At 44.1% G+C, this 14,070-nt stretch overlaps 1 protein-coding gene across 1 annotated transcript in view; it reads right to left on the reverse strand.

The window, feature by feature from the left end:
- The window catches only part of FKTN (fukutin), a 28,065-nt gene extending 15,745 nt beyond the window's left edge, over nucleotides 1-12,320 (reverse strand). Inside the window, exons 1-5 of the mRNA XM_054987339.1 lie at nucleotides 12,104-12,320; nucleotides 8,630-8,689; nucleotides 7,533-7,736; nucleotides 4,747-5,024; nucleotides 1,924-2,056 (exon numbers count right to left, since the gene is read on the reverse strand). Coding sequence (XP_054843314.1) covers nucleotides 1,924-2,056; nucleotides 4,747-5,024; nucleotides 7,533-7,736; nucleotides 8,630-8,689; nucleotides 12,104-12,208 — 780 coding nt within the window. The 5' untranslated portion in view covers nucleotides 12,209-12,320. The remainder of the gene's footprint in view (nucleotides 1-1,923; nucleotides 2,057-4,746; nucleotides 5,025-7,532; nucleotides 7,737-8,629; nucleotides 8,690-12,103) is intronic.
- Between the last annotated feature and the right edge of the window lie 1,750 nt (nucleotides 12,321-14,070).

Here is a 14,070-nt window from a genome sequence, read left to right on the forward strand (position 1 = left end):
CTGAAGAGGTTGACTTAATAAATGATAGTGTGCATTACTTGTTACAGGCAAGATTGAATAAAGAGGCCCTTCTTGACTGTGGTTAAGTGGCAGACGGGAAGGCAGGACATAGAACCCTGCAGTGTCTGCCCCCCCCCCGCCCCCGCAACTCTTTTTCTCACTTAGCCACAGTTCAAACCCATCACAGACATGTCGTAATGTTGGAGCCACTACGGCACGGAGTGATCATGTGCAATACAGATACAGATGTGAATGCAACAACGTGGACAAGGTTGACTGCATGGGACTCTCCCGCAATGCCAGCTTAGACCTTTCAGTTGCAGGTCATTTTGTTTGGCAAACTGGGATAAATAATATTGAAGCAATGGGCTTGGTGAAACAAACCCCCCAAACTTTTAAATTGCAAGTTTTCCCAACGTTCCCAAGTGAAGAGAAAATATAGATACCACTGCTTACCTATCAAATATCAAAAACTCCAGAAAAGAGAAATAAATGAAGATATAATCCAGAGGATAAACTTTGGTGGCAGCTTCCATTAAGGAGTGTTAAAGCTTCCCAAAGTTCAAAAGAACTACCAACTCTGCAGTATTTTCCCTTTACTGCCGCAGTCAGTCTCCAAGACAAATGCCAATCCACAGCAAGGACCATTTTTTCTAAAGTAAAGTCGGTCTTTTCTATCTGCTTGATTGGCTCCACAAGATAATAGTTGCTTTTTGTGTTCATAGAAAAAAAGAGGCATTACTGTTACACCCTACATTTTCAACCTCTGGCACCATCTAGTGTTACAGCCATGTAGTAAATCTCATTTAAGAACCATGTACTGTGAGGTTGGTTTGGATGAATGTAAGGTTACGCCACTAGCGATCTGAAAAGGACAGGGGGAAGCTTAATGGATTAGGTTCACAGCTGTTCCTACAGGAATTAAATTATTACAATCACATTCCAAAAAACCATGCAAATACTTCTGTAAGTTCAAGGAAATTTGGGGGGTGTTTCTCAAATGGCTGCCTTGCATAGCACGTGGCAAACAGAAGAAGAGTTTTCCAAAGCATCCCGTGGCACTGCAGAGGGACATGGTGCTCAGAGACACAAACCATACCAAGTGGTTGTTTGGATCCTGGCCACCCTAACCTGCTTTTAAATACTTACTGATTCTGCACACGTTGGATAATGCACTTCCAATCCTCTTTATAGATCATTTGGAACGGATTTTTTTGTGTGCGGAACAAAAAACAAAAAATCCACCTCAAACAATTGATAAAGTGCATTGAAAGTGCATTATCCAATGTGTGCGGAATCACTGTTCACTATTACTGAGAGCTAAACTACACGAGACGCCCAACATGTGTCGGGTTCCTGCAAGTTTACCTGGGAAGTGTAGTCGGGCCAGCAGCAGGGTCAGAAGGGCGAGAGGGAAAGAGTCAGCAAGGAGAGCCCGAAGCTGACAGGCGGCTAGCAGTGGCAAAAGGAGCTGCTGAGGCTGCCGCCGCCATAGCTGCTAAAGGCAACCATCCCTTCCCACAGAGAGGGGAAGGAGTCTCCTTCACTGTACAGGGATGGGTAGGCTGTGCAAGCCTGCGTTAAGGCAGTTTTAGATGAACTCCATATTCTAGCAACAAGGGCATTCTTCCTTGCACGTACCCTAATACTAAGCAGCGTTACTCCAGTCTAAGCCCATTGAATCAACGGGCTTAGACTGAAGTAACTCTGCTTAGGATTTCACTATAAATCTATTAACATTAACACCAGAGGGAAGGAAGGAGAGAGAAGTGGGGAGGGGGGAGCCACTGCGTCACTGGAAATAGTATACATATTTACTTAAAATTTTCTACTCCTGCCTTTCAATAGCTCAGGGTGGTTTACAAATAACATTAAAGGGAGAAATACTACTTTGGAAGGAATCCTTCTCGAATAACCACTGACCTGAAAGAAAGACCGAGCTTCTCTGTACCTACATTCAAGAAACCTCGAGCGGGACTTCTCTTCGAGGAAATGAGATGGTGCTTTCGGAATCTGGACTGTTAATCCATCAAGAGACACGTTTAATAGTTCTAGCCTGTCACGGAAGGAGGGCAAAATTATTATACTAAAAAAACATCAGCAGCTTCCTTAACTTTTTACTATACACATCCTCTTGGTTTTTAGCCATCCGCTCAACCCATCCCTGACAAAAATGTAAAATCGCTCCATAAACTCTGGCATTCAAGACATGTTAAGCTATTCAACAATTCTCACACTGGTTGATTCCGCACACGTTGGATAATGCACTTCCAATCCTCTTTAGAAATCATTTGGAACTGAATTTTTCAAGTGTGAAACAAAAAATCTACTTCCATGCAATAGCTAAAGTGCACTGAAAGCGTATTATCCAACATGTGTGGAATCAGCCACTGTTTTTGTTTCCATACCCTGTTTTAATTGCAAGCTGCCAAGAAGGTCTCTGCTGGGAAGAAAAGGGGAACACAGAGTACCGTAAAGTAAAATAAAGGTAGGTGAATATAAACTAGTCGAGGGTGGTGGTGGCTACTACAACTGGATGCAGCCGGTCCCCTGGGTCTGTCCCTTAGGCACATTAGAAGTAGGTCCAGTATGGAGGCAACAGAGAGCAGGTCTCTGTCTTCAAAGAGGGAAGAGGTGCCCAAGAGCCTTCATCACCTGGGATTGTACTACTTTTCATCTACTTCCATTTAATGGTAAAATGGGGTTCCATTGATTTACTTAATGACAATATTTCTACCCTGCCTTTGCCTCAAAGGGACTCAAAGTGGCTTACAAGACACTGAATAAATGAAAGCCATACTAATTCATTCATCGTCTAAATTCAACAGGACAGTCAATGGCCTCCAGTGTTCTCTGAAACTAAGATGTCTGGGCTAGGGGTGTGCACCCCCCCAAAAATTGGTAAATCTGAATTTTTTTACCTAAACTGAGAAAAAAAAATCAGAGCCCCCCAAATTCTGAATCGATTCTGTATTTTTGTCCAGATATTTCTGAAAAATTTGGCTGTTGTTTTCTATAGGAAAATCACCCCTGGGGCTATCCAGTGGGCTGAGGGGTTATTTTTCAACCAAACTTCATCAAATTTAGAGGGAACCTACTCCTGACTGTCCTCTAAAGATTCCCCAAGTTTCATGAATATTGGACCCCAGGGGCCAATTTTATGGGTCCCCTAAGGTGCCCCCCACCCTCCTGTTGCAGCTTAGCCCAACAGAAACAAACTGAAGCAAGGGAATGGAATCCCCCCCAGAACCAAAGTGAAGCAAGTGGGCCAACATCACATCAGAGAATCACATCCATTCCACACACACCAAACTGAAGCAAGGGACACGGAAAATGTTGTTGGTTGGAGCTGCTGCCAGATGTTCTACTACTACAGACAGTTATGGCTACCCGCTGGAACTGAAACAGTAACAGAAAAGGCTACTGGGGGAGATGGCTCACTGCTAAGGGATGGAACCAGCAACAGGAGGTAACCAGAGGACTGTGGATGGGGCTCGTACAGGAGAGACCGTCCCTTAGGTGAGCAGCGGATTCATCCATATTAAGGTTTCCGTTAGCTATCACAGCTGACAGCTACTGAAAGACCAGTCCTCCGTCAATTTGTTTAATCCTGGTGAATGTCCATCACCAGGATCCAGTGACAGGGAATCGCATCACATATTGTCTCAAAATGCTTCCCTTTTGATGGCGACTGTGGCTTTAAGTTGTCAGGAGCCCAATGGGAAACTATCTGGAAAGCCAAACCACTTAATTCTAGAGCTATAACGATCCATACCCTATCCTTCAAAATACTAGCCAGATGGTATATGTATCCGTGTCAACTACACAAGATCAAGCGTACATACAGCCCTTTATGGTGGAAGAAGTGTGGCCAACCAGGTTTATCCATTGTTGGTGGAGCTGCCCGGTCATTCCAACTTACTGGGGGGAAATTCTTTCACATATAGAGAAAATCACAGGCTATTTAATTCCAATGCAACTGGAGCTTGTACTTTTGGGATTATGGGAGGGTGATGGCGTCCCAAAAATTAGAAAAGATCTAATTATGTTTCTGTGGGCAGCAGCCAAAGGGATAATAGCATCCTCATGGAAAAAAACCACTTTGCCTCCTTTAACAGTATGATATAATAAAATATGGGACTTCTTTATAATGGAAAAGCTAGCTGACCGTCTTCAATCTTTAGATAATTCTCAGTTCCAATCCACTTTTGCTAACATGTGGCTTTCATACTTCAATTACAGATCAAACGCAGATACCTGATCCCATGGTTCATACGATTTTGTCTATCCTTTGAATTGTCTATATTAGCCGCAACCTGCTGTAATGCAAAGTGGGTATTTCTATTTTTTTGTGCTGTGACAGATATCTTTATTGTATAATGTAAATTAGCGTTGTTACACATTGTTTTACAGCTATACGTGTAAGTTTGTACTGTTTGATTGTATTAAAAATGGAAAATAAAGTTTAAAAAAAATGCTTCCCTTTTGTCTGTCCCGAACCAATTTCCCTGGACAACTCCAGTTGTAGTATGGCATACAAGAGAAAAAAGAGACATGGTTTTATCTCCCATATAAATGAACTGTAAAAAGAAAAAAGCCCTTGCATCATTTATGCAATGCCACTGACTTTATTACCTGATATTCATCTGTATCACATTAAAGGCGCGAGGCATGCCCAACAACCACACTAACTTCAGCTACTGATTGAAAACGAAATGTAAAATGCTGCCTGGCTATTTTTCTTACTTCTCATAGGCTCCAGGGTAGCGGCCGAACTGCAGCTTTCGGAAAGGCACAAACTTCCTGTCCACGTGTCGTTTCAACCGCAGCTGCCCGTGCCACAGATAGTTGCCATTCCTCTCATAAAAGACCACCACGTGGATGGCATGATTGGCCAGTCTGAAGATGTAGTGCAAGGGAATCTCAGTTCCCAAGAGGTCCTCCATCCCTTCCAGACGGGGGTCTCTGCTCTGAACCTTTAGCCACTGGAATCCCACTCGCTCTGCCGCTCGGAACAAGCCCACCTGAAAACAGAAGGGTCTGAGAATACCACTCAGGCAGCAACGTACACAGAGAAGCAGGACTATGCTGTGCAACACTGACAGCCACAACTGATATTGTGCAATTTAAGCGAGCAGTTTTCCAATTTTCTATCCTGAAGGAACCCTTTCTGTGCTTCTTTCTAAGATGTACATCCCGCTAGGCTACTTTAAAAAAAGCACTTGGGGTTGGAGTCCCCCCCAAAATTAAGATCAAAATAAACCAACAAAATTAGAAAAAGAGACAACAGTCAAACAGCGTGTTAAAATCTCTCTCCCACAGCCCAATTAAATTTAGCATTAAAACGATGGAACCACTAAAAGCAGTAACAACAGAAAATAAGAAAAACACCAGTGTTTATTAAAAAATGAGAACATTATTTCAAAGAATAGTCAGCTCTGGGAAGATGGTTCTTTTAACTTCCCTGCCGAAGGCCCTGTGGAAAATTAACTGTTTTAATTGATCTCTGGAAGGTCAGAAGGTGTCCATTCAAGGCTGGTCTGCTACAGAATTTATTGAAACTCTGCCCTTGTCCCAGTGGGGACCAAGTAGCTTACAGCACTGTTCTCTTCCCCTCCATTTTATCCTAACCAACACCACCCTGTAACATAGGTCAGACTGAGAGCATGCCAACAGCCCAAGCTCACCCAGCAAGCTTTTAACTGAGCAGAATCCGGAAGAACCAGGTTCAAGTCCCCACTACTCTGCCATGGAAGCTTGCTCACACACACTCAGCCTAACCTACAATTCAGGGTGGTTGTGGTAAGGGCAAAAAGGAGGAACAGAGAGGCCAGTTGCCTCGGGTCTCCATTGGGGAGGAAAAAGGGTATCAGCATCCAAATCCAATCATATATATTCTGATAGTCAAGTGTGGTACCATCCATGGATACCTGAACCTGCCGATCGGGGCAACATAGGCAGAAAACAGAACGTTCTGTAAACCCCAGGTTTACAGAAATATTTGAAAACTGAAAAAAATGGAGGAGGAGTTTAAATCCCTTGGACAGTCCTGGTGGAGCTGCCGCCACTGCTGAGCAGGCAGTGAAGAAGGGGTTGGCCAGGCTGGGGTGGGGGGGACTGCCACCATCACCTCTGAAAAGCTAAACAACTACTATAGGAGGCAAAATTGGAATCAAATTCCTCTAAATTTTATCAGGTAATTCATTTGGAGAATGGTCCGCACTCTGAAAATGGATATGATATCATTACTGCACCAGTTGGACTGTTTACCTGTTACACTCACGAATTACCTGCTATGGTCATGAATAAGTGTATTGAAACTATTGATATTGTATAATTGGTTGTGTATTAGTACATTGAAGCTATTGATATTATATAACGGTATATTATAACTTTTGTATGTATTTGGTATGACTTACACTTCAGCACTGTTTGCACTTCATATATTTAAAAAATTTGATAAAATTTACTAAATACTTTTAGAGGAATTTGATTCCAATTTTGCCTCCTATAGTAGCTGTTGAGCTTGCGAGTCAGTGGAGGCGCCCCAGTTGTGTTACCATCACTTCTGAGGCGGTGAGACTGTGGTCAGGTGGGCTGCGGGGAGAGCTGCCACCAATGAGGCAACAAAGTTAGAGAGGGGGAGCTGCCACCATCCCTGCTGAGGCGGTGAGTCAGGTGGCTGGGGGAGGAATCCCCCCCGCGTGAGTCTCGCAGGCCCTGCTTGTAAACCAAATAATCCGCACTTTTTCACACGCGAGTTCTTCGCTCGTATGCCATTCCCAAATCTAAATTTTATATTTATGTATAACCAGGGGTCATTTCGTAGAAAAAGAGCTGGAGGAACTCATTAGCATAGCTCATTAGCATATGCCACACCCCTTGACATCACTGGAAATGTGTAATTGGCCTAACTGATTTGCATATGCCACACCCCCTGACATCACCTATCCTGGCAGCTTTGGACCCAATCCTGGCCATTCTGGGCTGAAATTGGGCCCAAAATGGCAAAAGAGGCTTAAAATGGCTGAAAAGGGGCCCAAAACGGTCAGGATCGGGCTGCTGCTGAACAGGAGAGTGATCCACCACCCATCAGAGGCCAGATCCGGGCCATTTCGGCCCCAATTCAAGACAAAACAGGCCCAAAATGGCCGAGAGTCAGGTGGGCAGGGCCACGTGTCATGTGACCTCTTTGGGGAACTGTCAGAACTGCGTTCCTGCGCGTTCTCCCTCGAAATGAGCCCTGTGTATAACCATTTCGCGCTCTGTCATTTTTGTTTGTTCGTGTCTTTCATGCCAGGGATTAAAATGTAAAGGCAAAAGAGAAGATACGCTGTCTCTGAATTCTAACTACTCAACATTCTCCAAGAGACCTCGTGCTATCCCCAAGAGGGTTGACCTAAATTTCATTGGCATTGCCTTGGGGGGGGGGGGGCGGCAGACGTCATGGGAGTAACTCTCCATAGGACTGCACTGTCAATGTTCTAGCTGTATGCTATGTAGTGGAATCGAGTCAGACAAGACAACCTAACCTCAAGTTTCCAGGTTTTCTCCAGTAGTGCAAACGTGGTGAAATCCCTGGGAGCACAGAAGTATCTGCATTCTGAACGGCTGCCCTCAGGGGAGGCCCTGAGCTGCTCCAAGTTAGTAGCAATCAGTCCTAGAAGCAACGGATCGATAAGATGCACAGGTATATGGTGGCTGGATACCAAACCAAGGAATTTCCTAACCACATGCTGGTCGAACAAAAAGACAGACAGAGAAAAATAATTCATACATTTAGGCTTCATTTAAAAAAAACATATCAAAGCCGCATTTTAAAAAAATCACCAAAGAAACCTGAATTCAAAACTTCTTTAGATACATAGAAGAAGAAAAGACTCTTATGACTCTGCTAATCAAAGCATGGAGCCTTCCTCCAGTCCCAGGAATCTTCCTCTGGAGGACGGTTCCACTGTTAGATTAACAGAGCTGTATGATAACAGGTCTGACTGCTTTGGATCCTGGATTCTATGCACACACTTGCACAATAAGCAAAGAGTGGCAAAGGACGGTGAACTAGAAGGGAAAGCCCACCACCATCACTCTCTGTACATTTAACATGTCTGAGGAATACATTCGTAGCTGAACTCTCACAGCACTGGTCTGTAAAGCAGACTTTTCAGCTTGGATCCAGAGATCCCACTGCATGAGCAAAAGAAGCATCCATCACTGTCTCAGCAGGGGGCTGTTCCAGTTGGCAGCAGAGGGTAGGACCCGAAGCAATGGGCTTAAATTACATGCACAAAGGTACCGGCTGGATATTAGGAAGAACTTTTTCACGGTCAGAGTAGTTCAAAGGTGGAATCAGCTGCCTAGGGAGGTGGTGAGCTCCCCTTCACTGGCAGTTTTCAAGAAGAGGCTGGATGATTACTCGTCAGAGATGCTTTAGGCGGACCCTGCACTGGGCAGGGGGTTGGACTAGATGGTCTGTAGGCCCCCTTCCAACTCTCTGATTCTATGATTCCCCCAGCTTTCAGTCTTCTGCATCCCCAATTCCTTCCCCAAGCCTGCTGATGGGACCCTCTTCTTGAGCCAGAAGCCAGGATGTTAAGAGACATTTTGAAAAAATTAAAGCGAAAGAACTTACCCATCTGCTACTGTCTTGTCCCGTCTGACTCCCTTTAATCTTGGGGAAAACAGCTCCATTCTGGTAACAGCAAAAAAGACCAGCTTTGTGAATTAAGCCCCAGCTTGATAACCATCAGATTATAATTAGGAAAATTAAAGCTTCAGTGACATTTTTCATGACATCACCATTTTATACCACGTGCTATCTGTTCTTTATAGCAGATTTTCTATGACACTTCCTTGGTTCCTAGCACCCCTTTGCTTTTGCTCCTCTTCCACAAAACCAGTGGGAAAACTCTCCTCTGATGACTGATAAATATTGACTGTGATGTTGCACACCGTTATTTTAAAATTACTTGAAAATAAAAACATGAACAGTGCAAATCCAAGCCCACCTACACCAGTTTGGTGTCGTGGTTAAGAGCGTGAGTCTCTAATCTGGAGAACTGGGTTTGATTCCTCAAACTTGAAGCCAGCTGGGTGCTCTCTCACTGCTTCTAGGAGGTCTCTCAGCCCCACCCACCTCACAGGGTGTTTTGTTGTGGGGATAACAACAACAATTGCTCAGTTGCTCACATTAGTGGTAACACTGGTGCCACAAGTATTTAAAGCCAGATCTCCTCTGCTGGTTTGTTATCAACAGTATCTGCAGTATATTGTTATCCGCAGTAAATGCTCAGTTCATTTCGTATCATTTTTATTAACATACAAAATAATAGACATCACTTCTGTATTAGGCGTATTATGTTTGAATTGGATCCTTGGTGAGAACCTATACCTCCAAATCAGTGGCACAGCCGTGGGCACCCACATGACTCCACAGAATGCCAACATTTTCATGGCAGACCTAGAACAACGTTTTCTGAACTCCTACCCATTGGCACCATTTCTTTGAGATTCATTGATGACATTTTTATTGTCTGGACCCATGGCAAAAAAGGCCTGGAGAGATTTCACCAGGCTTTCCACAACTTCCACCCCAGAATCAATCTATGAATCAATCTACACAAGAAATAAACTTCTTGGACACCATAGTACGGATACACTGTAAGTGGTCACACTTGCCCTCACGATATTAAGAAGGCTTATGGGCTAGTCACAGCTCTCTGGAGCTCTCTCAGCCCCACCCACCTCACAGGGCGTTTTGTTGTGGGGATAACAACAACATACTTTGTAAACCGCTCTGAGTGGGCATTAAGTTGTCCTGAAGGGCCGTATATAAATTGAATGTTATTATTATTATGTTGTTATTATTACCCACAGAAGGGGAATGAGGGGACAGAAAACGCCACTTCAAACTGCCGGAGGTGGATTCCAGTTCGGAATGTTCTCTTTTCTCTTCTTTTCAAAAAACACATCTTGTAAAGAGAAAAGTAGAACAGCAGGCAGAAAGTTTCTACTCCCACCCTTTTCGCTTGCTGCGCTGGTTTTTCTATTTACAGGGAGTTTTTAAACCAAGGGAAATATTCCAGAATTCTCCCCCCGCTATCAGAAGTGGCAGTCTATTCTGCCCCCTCCTTCTCTTTCATGCATGATTCAGGCCTCAATTGATACCTGGATGAGAAGACCGCTGGGGGTAGGGAGGGTTTTGATTTTAACTGCTCTGGCCTTTAGAAGACTAACTGGAAACCTGAACTCATGGTAAGCATCCTATGCTAGCTGCCATACGGTTGGGAATGAAACCGAGCGTAAAATAGCAGCATCTCAGAACTAAACATTACATGTTTGGGGTGTCCTATTAGCTGTGTTACAAGCCCCAAAGCAGGATTAAGAATAGTGAAGTTAAGCCTCCTGACACATTGACAGTATTGCCAATAATGCTCTTCTGGTCAGCCATATTTCATCAAATCTCTCCGTTATCCACCCTTCTGTACTGGTAAAATGACATGTATATGATATGTTGCGCTCTGCAGACAAGCAGCTCCTGGTGGTCCCCGGCCTGAAGGACATCCATCTGGCCTCAACCAGGGCCAGGGCTTTTTCTGCCCTGGCCCCGGCCTGGTGGAACGCTCTCCCGCTGGAGATCCGGGCCCTGCGGGCCCTGTTACAGTTCCACAGGGCCTGTAAAATGGAGATGTTCCGCCGGGCCTTTGGCTGAGTGCCAGCGGGTGTCCTTCTTTCATCTAAGACCACCACTTTTTTCTGGGGCTTCCCTCGGCCATCTGCTGTGCCCATATACGGACTCCCAATATTTGTTTAAACAGCCTGCTCCTGGACTATTTTAATGACTTTTAAAACATTATTATTGATTTTATGGCTTTGTGACTTTTAATGTATTTTTTGAATGTTGTTAGCTGCCCTGAGCCCATCTGTGGGGAGGGCGGGGCATAAATCAAATCAAATCAATAAATTAATTAAATAATAAATAAATAAACACCAAAGAAAATGCAAAGAGCTTTTGCACATTAAAAAGAGCTTATCAGTGCAACACAGAAGTACAGAACTGCTTTGAAACTACGCTCTTAATGTATACAGTAGCCAGAAGTTACCAAAGAAAACGAGGTCCATCAATCTGTTAAAAGAACCACAACTGATTAACCTTATATGTTTAAATATATTAAAAGTAACAGTTTAAGAAAAGAACATACAGTTTCTAGATGTGTGTGGGCATACGGGAGCATAATTTACGAAGCATTTCATCCAGCAAGAGAAATAAGGGGGAAATGTGCCTAAATGGTGCCTGCAACCCCCAACTTTTCTAATATTCATGCAAAAGGTATGATTTTTAAAAAGTGTAATTGGATATCCGAATATGCAGGTAATCTTACCTATCGTGACTTCTACAACAGCATTTCTGTCCAAATAATACACTTTCTTTTGTTTACTACAGAACTTGTTTTCTACATTCATCTATTTTGTTTTCTGTCTCTCAGATGGGAAAAATTAAGTTAGATGGGCTAAGGTATCGTCCATGCAGCAGCTGGCAGCTTTTTTCTCAAATACTGGATATATTTGCAATTTTTCTTACAGAAAACCAAGATATTTATACTTTTAAAGTTATGCAAATATGTCAAATAGCACAATTTTATATGCTAACTTATAAATGATGTGTTTTGTTACATCAGTATAATTTTCCTCCAACTTTCTGTTCTTTTCCCCCTGTGAGATGGGCACACTTCCCCCCCCCCCCACATCTTCAGCATCTCTGGAAATTTTCCATCTCTGCTGCTCCCATACTGTTTGTTAAAGTCCCCAGTCCCCAAAGTGCAACATTTTGGGAAGAACAGTGGATTGCAGCAGGAGCCAAAGGAGGGAATTTTAGTCCTTCAATTGTGGGCAATGCAATCAATAGCTTTTGGAATTAGTTCATAGCATCAATTAATTGGCTAGGTGCTGCATTCCTAAACGACACACTGAAAGCTTTGCAAAGAAGCAAGCAGATGATAAACTGGGACATTCTGATTCTTACAACCTGACTGTAGCAGTATTTTTCTCAAAATCAGCAAATATGTCCCAACTCAGCATTGAATGTCAGAGTTGCAACCGTTCTTACCTTCGGAGACAAATAATACTTATAATAGTACAACTGGAACAGGAGGAAGACGGAACTTGTCAAAGTAAGAAGGCCTAAAACCACGTTTTTGTTAATTCTCTGCATTAGTCTTCGAGACGCCCTTGAAGGTCCTTTAAAAGCAGCGGTCTCCTTTTCATCTTTTCAACTTGCCCGCTATGTCTTTGCTTCGGGAAGAAAAAACTGGGAAATGTAACAAATTGAGTTAAAACAAGTGTCAGCAGTGGTGTATTTATCAACTGCTCTATTTTTAAGCATTTGTAAATGTTACAGAATAATAGCTCTTTTAACGGGAGCTGCACAAAATGAATCACAGTGTTATCACACAATTCCCATTCGCTTCAAGCCAAGGTGCGGAGGGTCTGTGACCTAAATTTAACCAGACCATCAGTTGGGTGGGAAAAAAGAAAAATCAGGATTTGAACAATAAGATGTTAAGACAAAATGATATACTTACTGACCAACACTTCCGTGGCTGGCATTACTTGTTGCCAGATGAGCACATTGTAAGCCACATCTCATACTTTGAAAAGGAGGATCAACTCAGGAGAAATAATTAAGACAAGCAGAATAAACTGTGCGCATCTAACCTACAGCTGAAGCTTTTCCCACCACTGGGAGGTCAGAATGGAGAAGAAACAGACCTGCTGATATATTGTCGAAGGCTTTCACAGCCGGAGAACGATGGTTGTTGTGGATTTTCCAGGCTGTATCACCGTGGTCTTGGCACTGTAGTTCCTGACGTTTCGCCAGCAGCTGTGACTGGCATCTTCAGAGGTGTAGCACTGAAAGACAGAAATCTCAGTCTGACACAGAGAGATCTCTGTCTTTCAGTGCTACACCTCTGAAGATGCCAGTCACAGCTGCTGGCGAAACATCAGGAACTACAATGCCAAGACCACGGCGATACAACCCGGAAAATCCACAACAACCATAGACCTGCTGATGTCTGCCAGCAAGGCACTCACCAGCCTAGCCTCAATCAGGAAATTGTTCTTACACGGCCCTAAAGAAAACATGACACATTCTTATAACTGTGCTATGATCCCTCCTTTTAAAAAATGAAGTTCTTGCACACACACACGGCCAACCAATATTCAAGCAGAGGGATGTCAACACGTGCCTTTCACATTACCTCTTCCCTTTCCTTCCCCTAGTTAAAAAATTAGATTCAAAGTCCTCTGGGCAGAACCCTAGCTTGGGGTGCTTTTTTGCTTATGTTATCCATTATTTGGAAAAGGGCTGTGGCTCAGTGGAAGAGCCCCTGCTTCGCAAGCAGAAGGTCTCAGGTTCAATCCCCGGCAGCTTCAGTTAAACAATACCAGGCAGTAAATGACAGCCCCAGTCAGTCTGAGTAGCCAATACTACCCCTGGCGGACTAATGGTCTGATTCAGTATAAGGCAGCAGCATCCGTATTATTTATTGTGAGCCAGTGGGGTATGCTGGTGAGAGTATCAACAGGAGTCTGAGGCTGCCCGCTTGGGCCCTGCTCACAGGGGTCATCGCTGTGGCCGTCGTGCTGAGCTGCTACACGCACACCGTGGTGGGGTTTCCACGGCAAGAGACCCACAGAGGTGGTTGGTCATCGCCTGCCTCTGCAACCTTGGTCTTTGTTGGCAGTCTCCCATCCTATTACTAACCAAGCCCAACCCTGCTTAGCTTCCGAGGTCTGATGAGACGAGACTTGCCCGAGCTATCCAGGTCGGGGCTCTTGTCTTTTTAAGAGAGGCTTGGGGGCGGAGAGTGCCCTCAAGTCATAGCTGGCTTATGGCAACCCCTGGTGCGGTTTTCCTTGCAAGAGACGAACAAAGGGGGTTTGCGACTGAGTGCCTTTGCAGAACAACTCTGCCCTTTCTTGGAGGGTCTCCCATCCAAGGCCGACTCTGAGTTCTGATGAGATCAGGCTCACTTGGGCTATCTGAGACTACAGGGTTCAAATCCCAGCTCC

The sequence above is a fragment of the Eublepharis macularius genome, chromosome 8, assembly GCF_028583425.1.
Source record: "Eublepharis macularius isolate TG4126 chromosome 8, MPM_Emac_v1.0, whole genome shotgun sequence".
Taxonomy (NCBI): domain Eukaryota; kingdom Metazoa; phylum Chordata; class Lepidosauria; order Squamata; family Eublepharidae; genus Eublepharis; species Eublepharis macularius.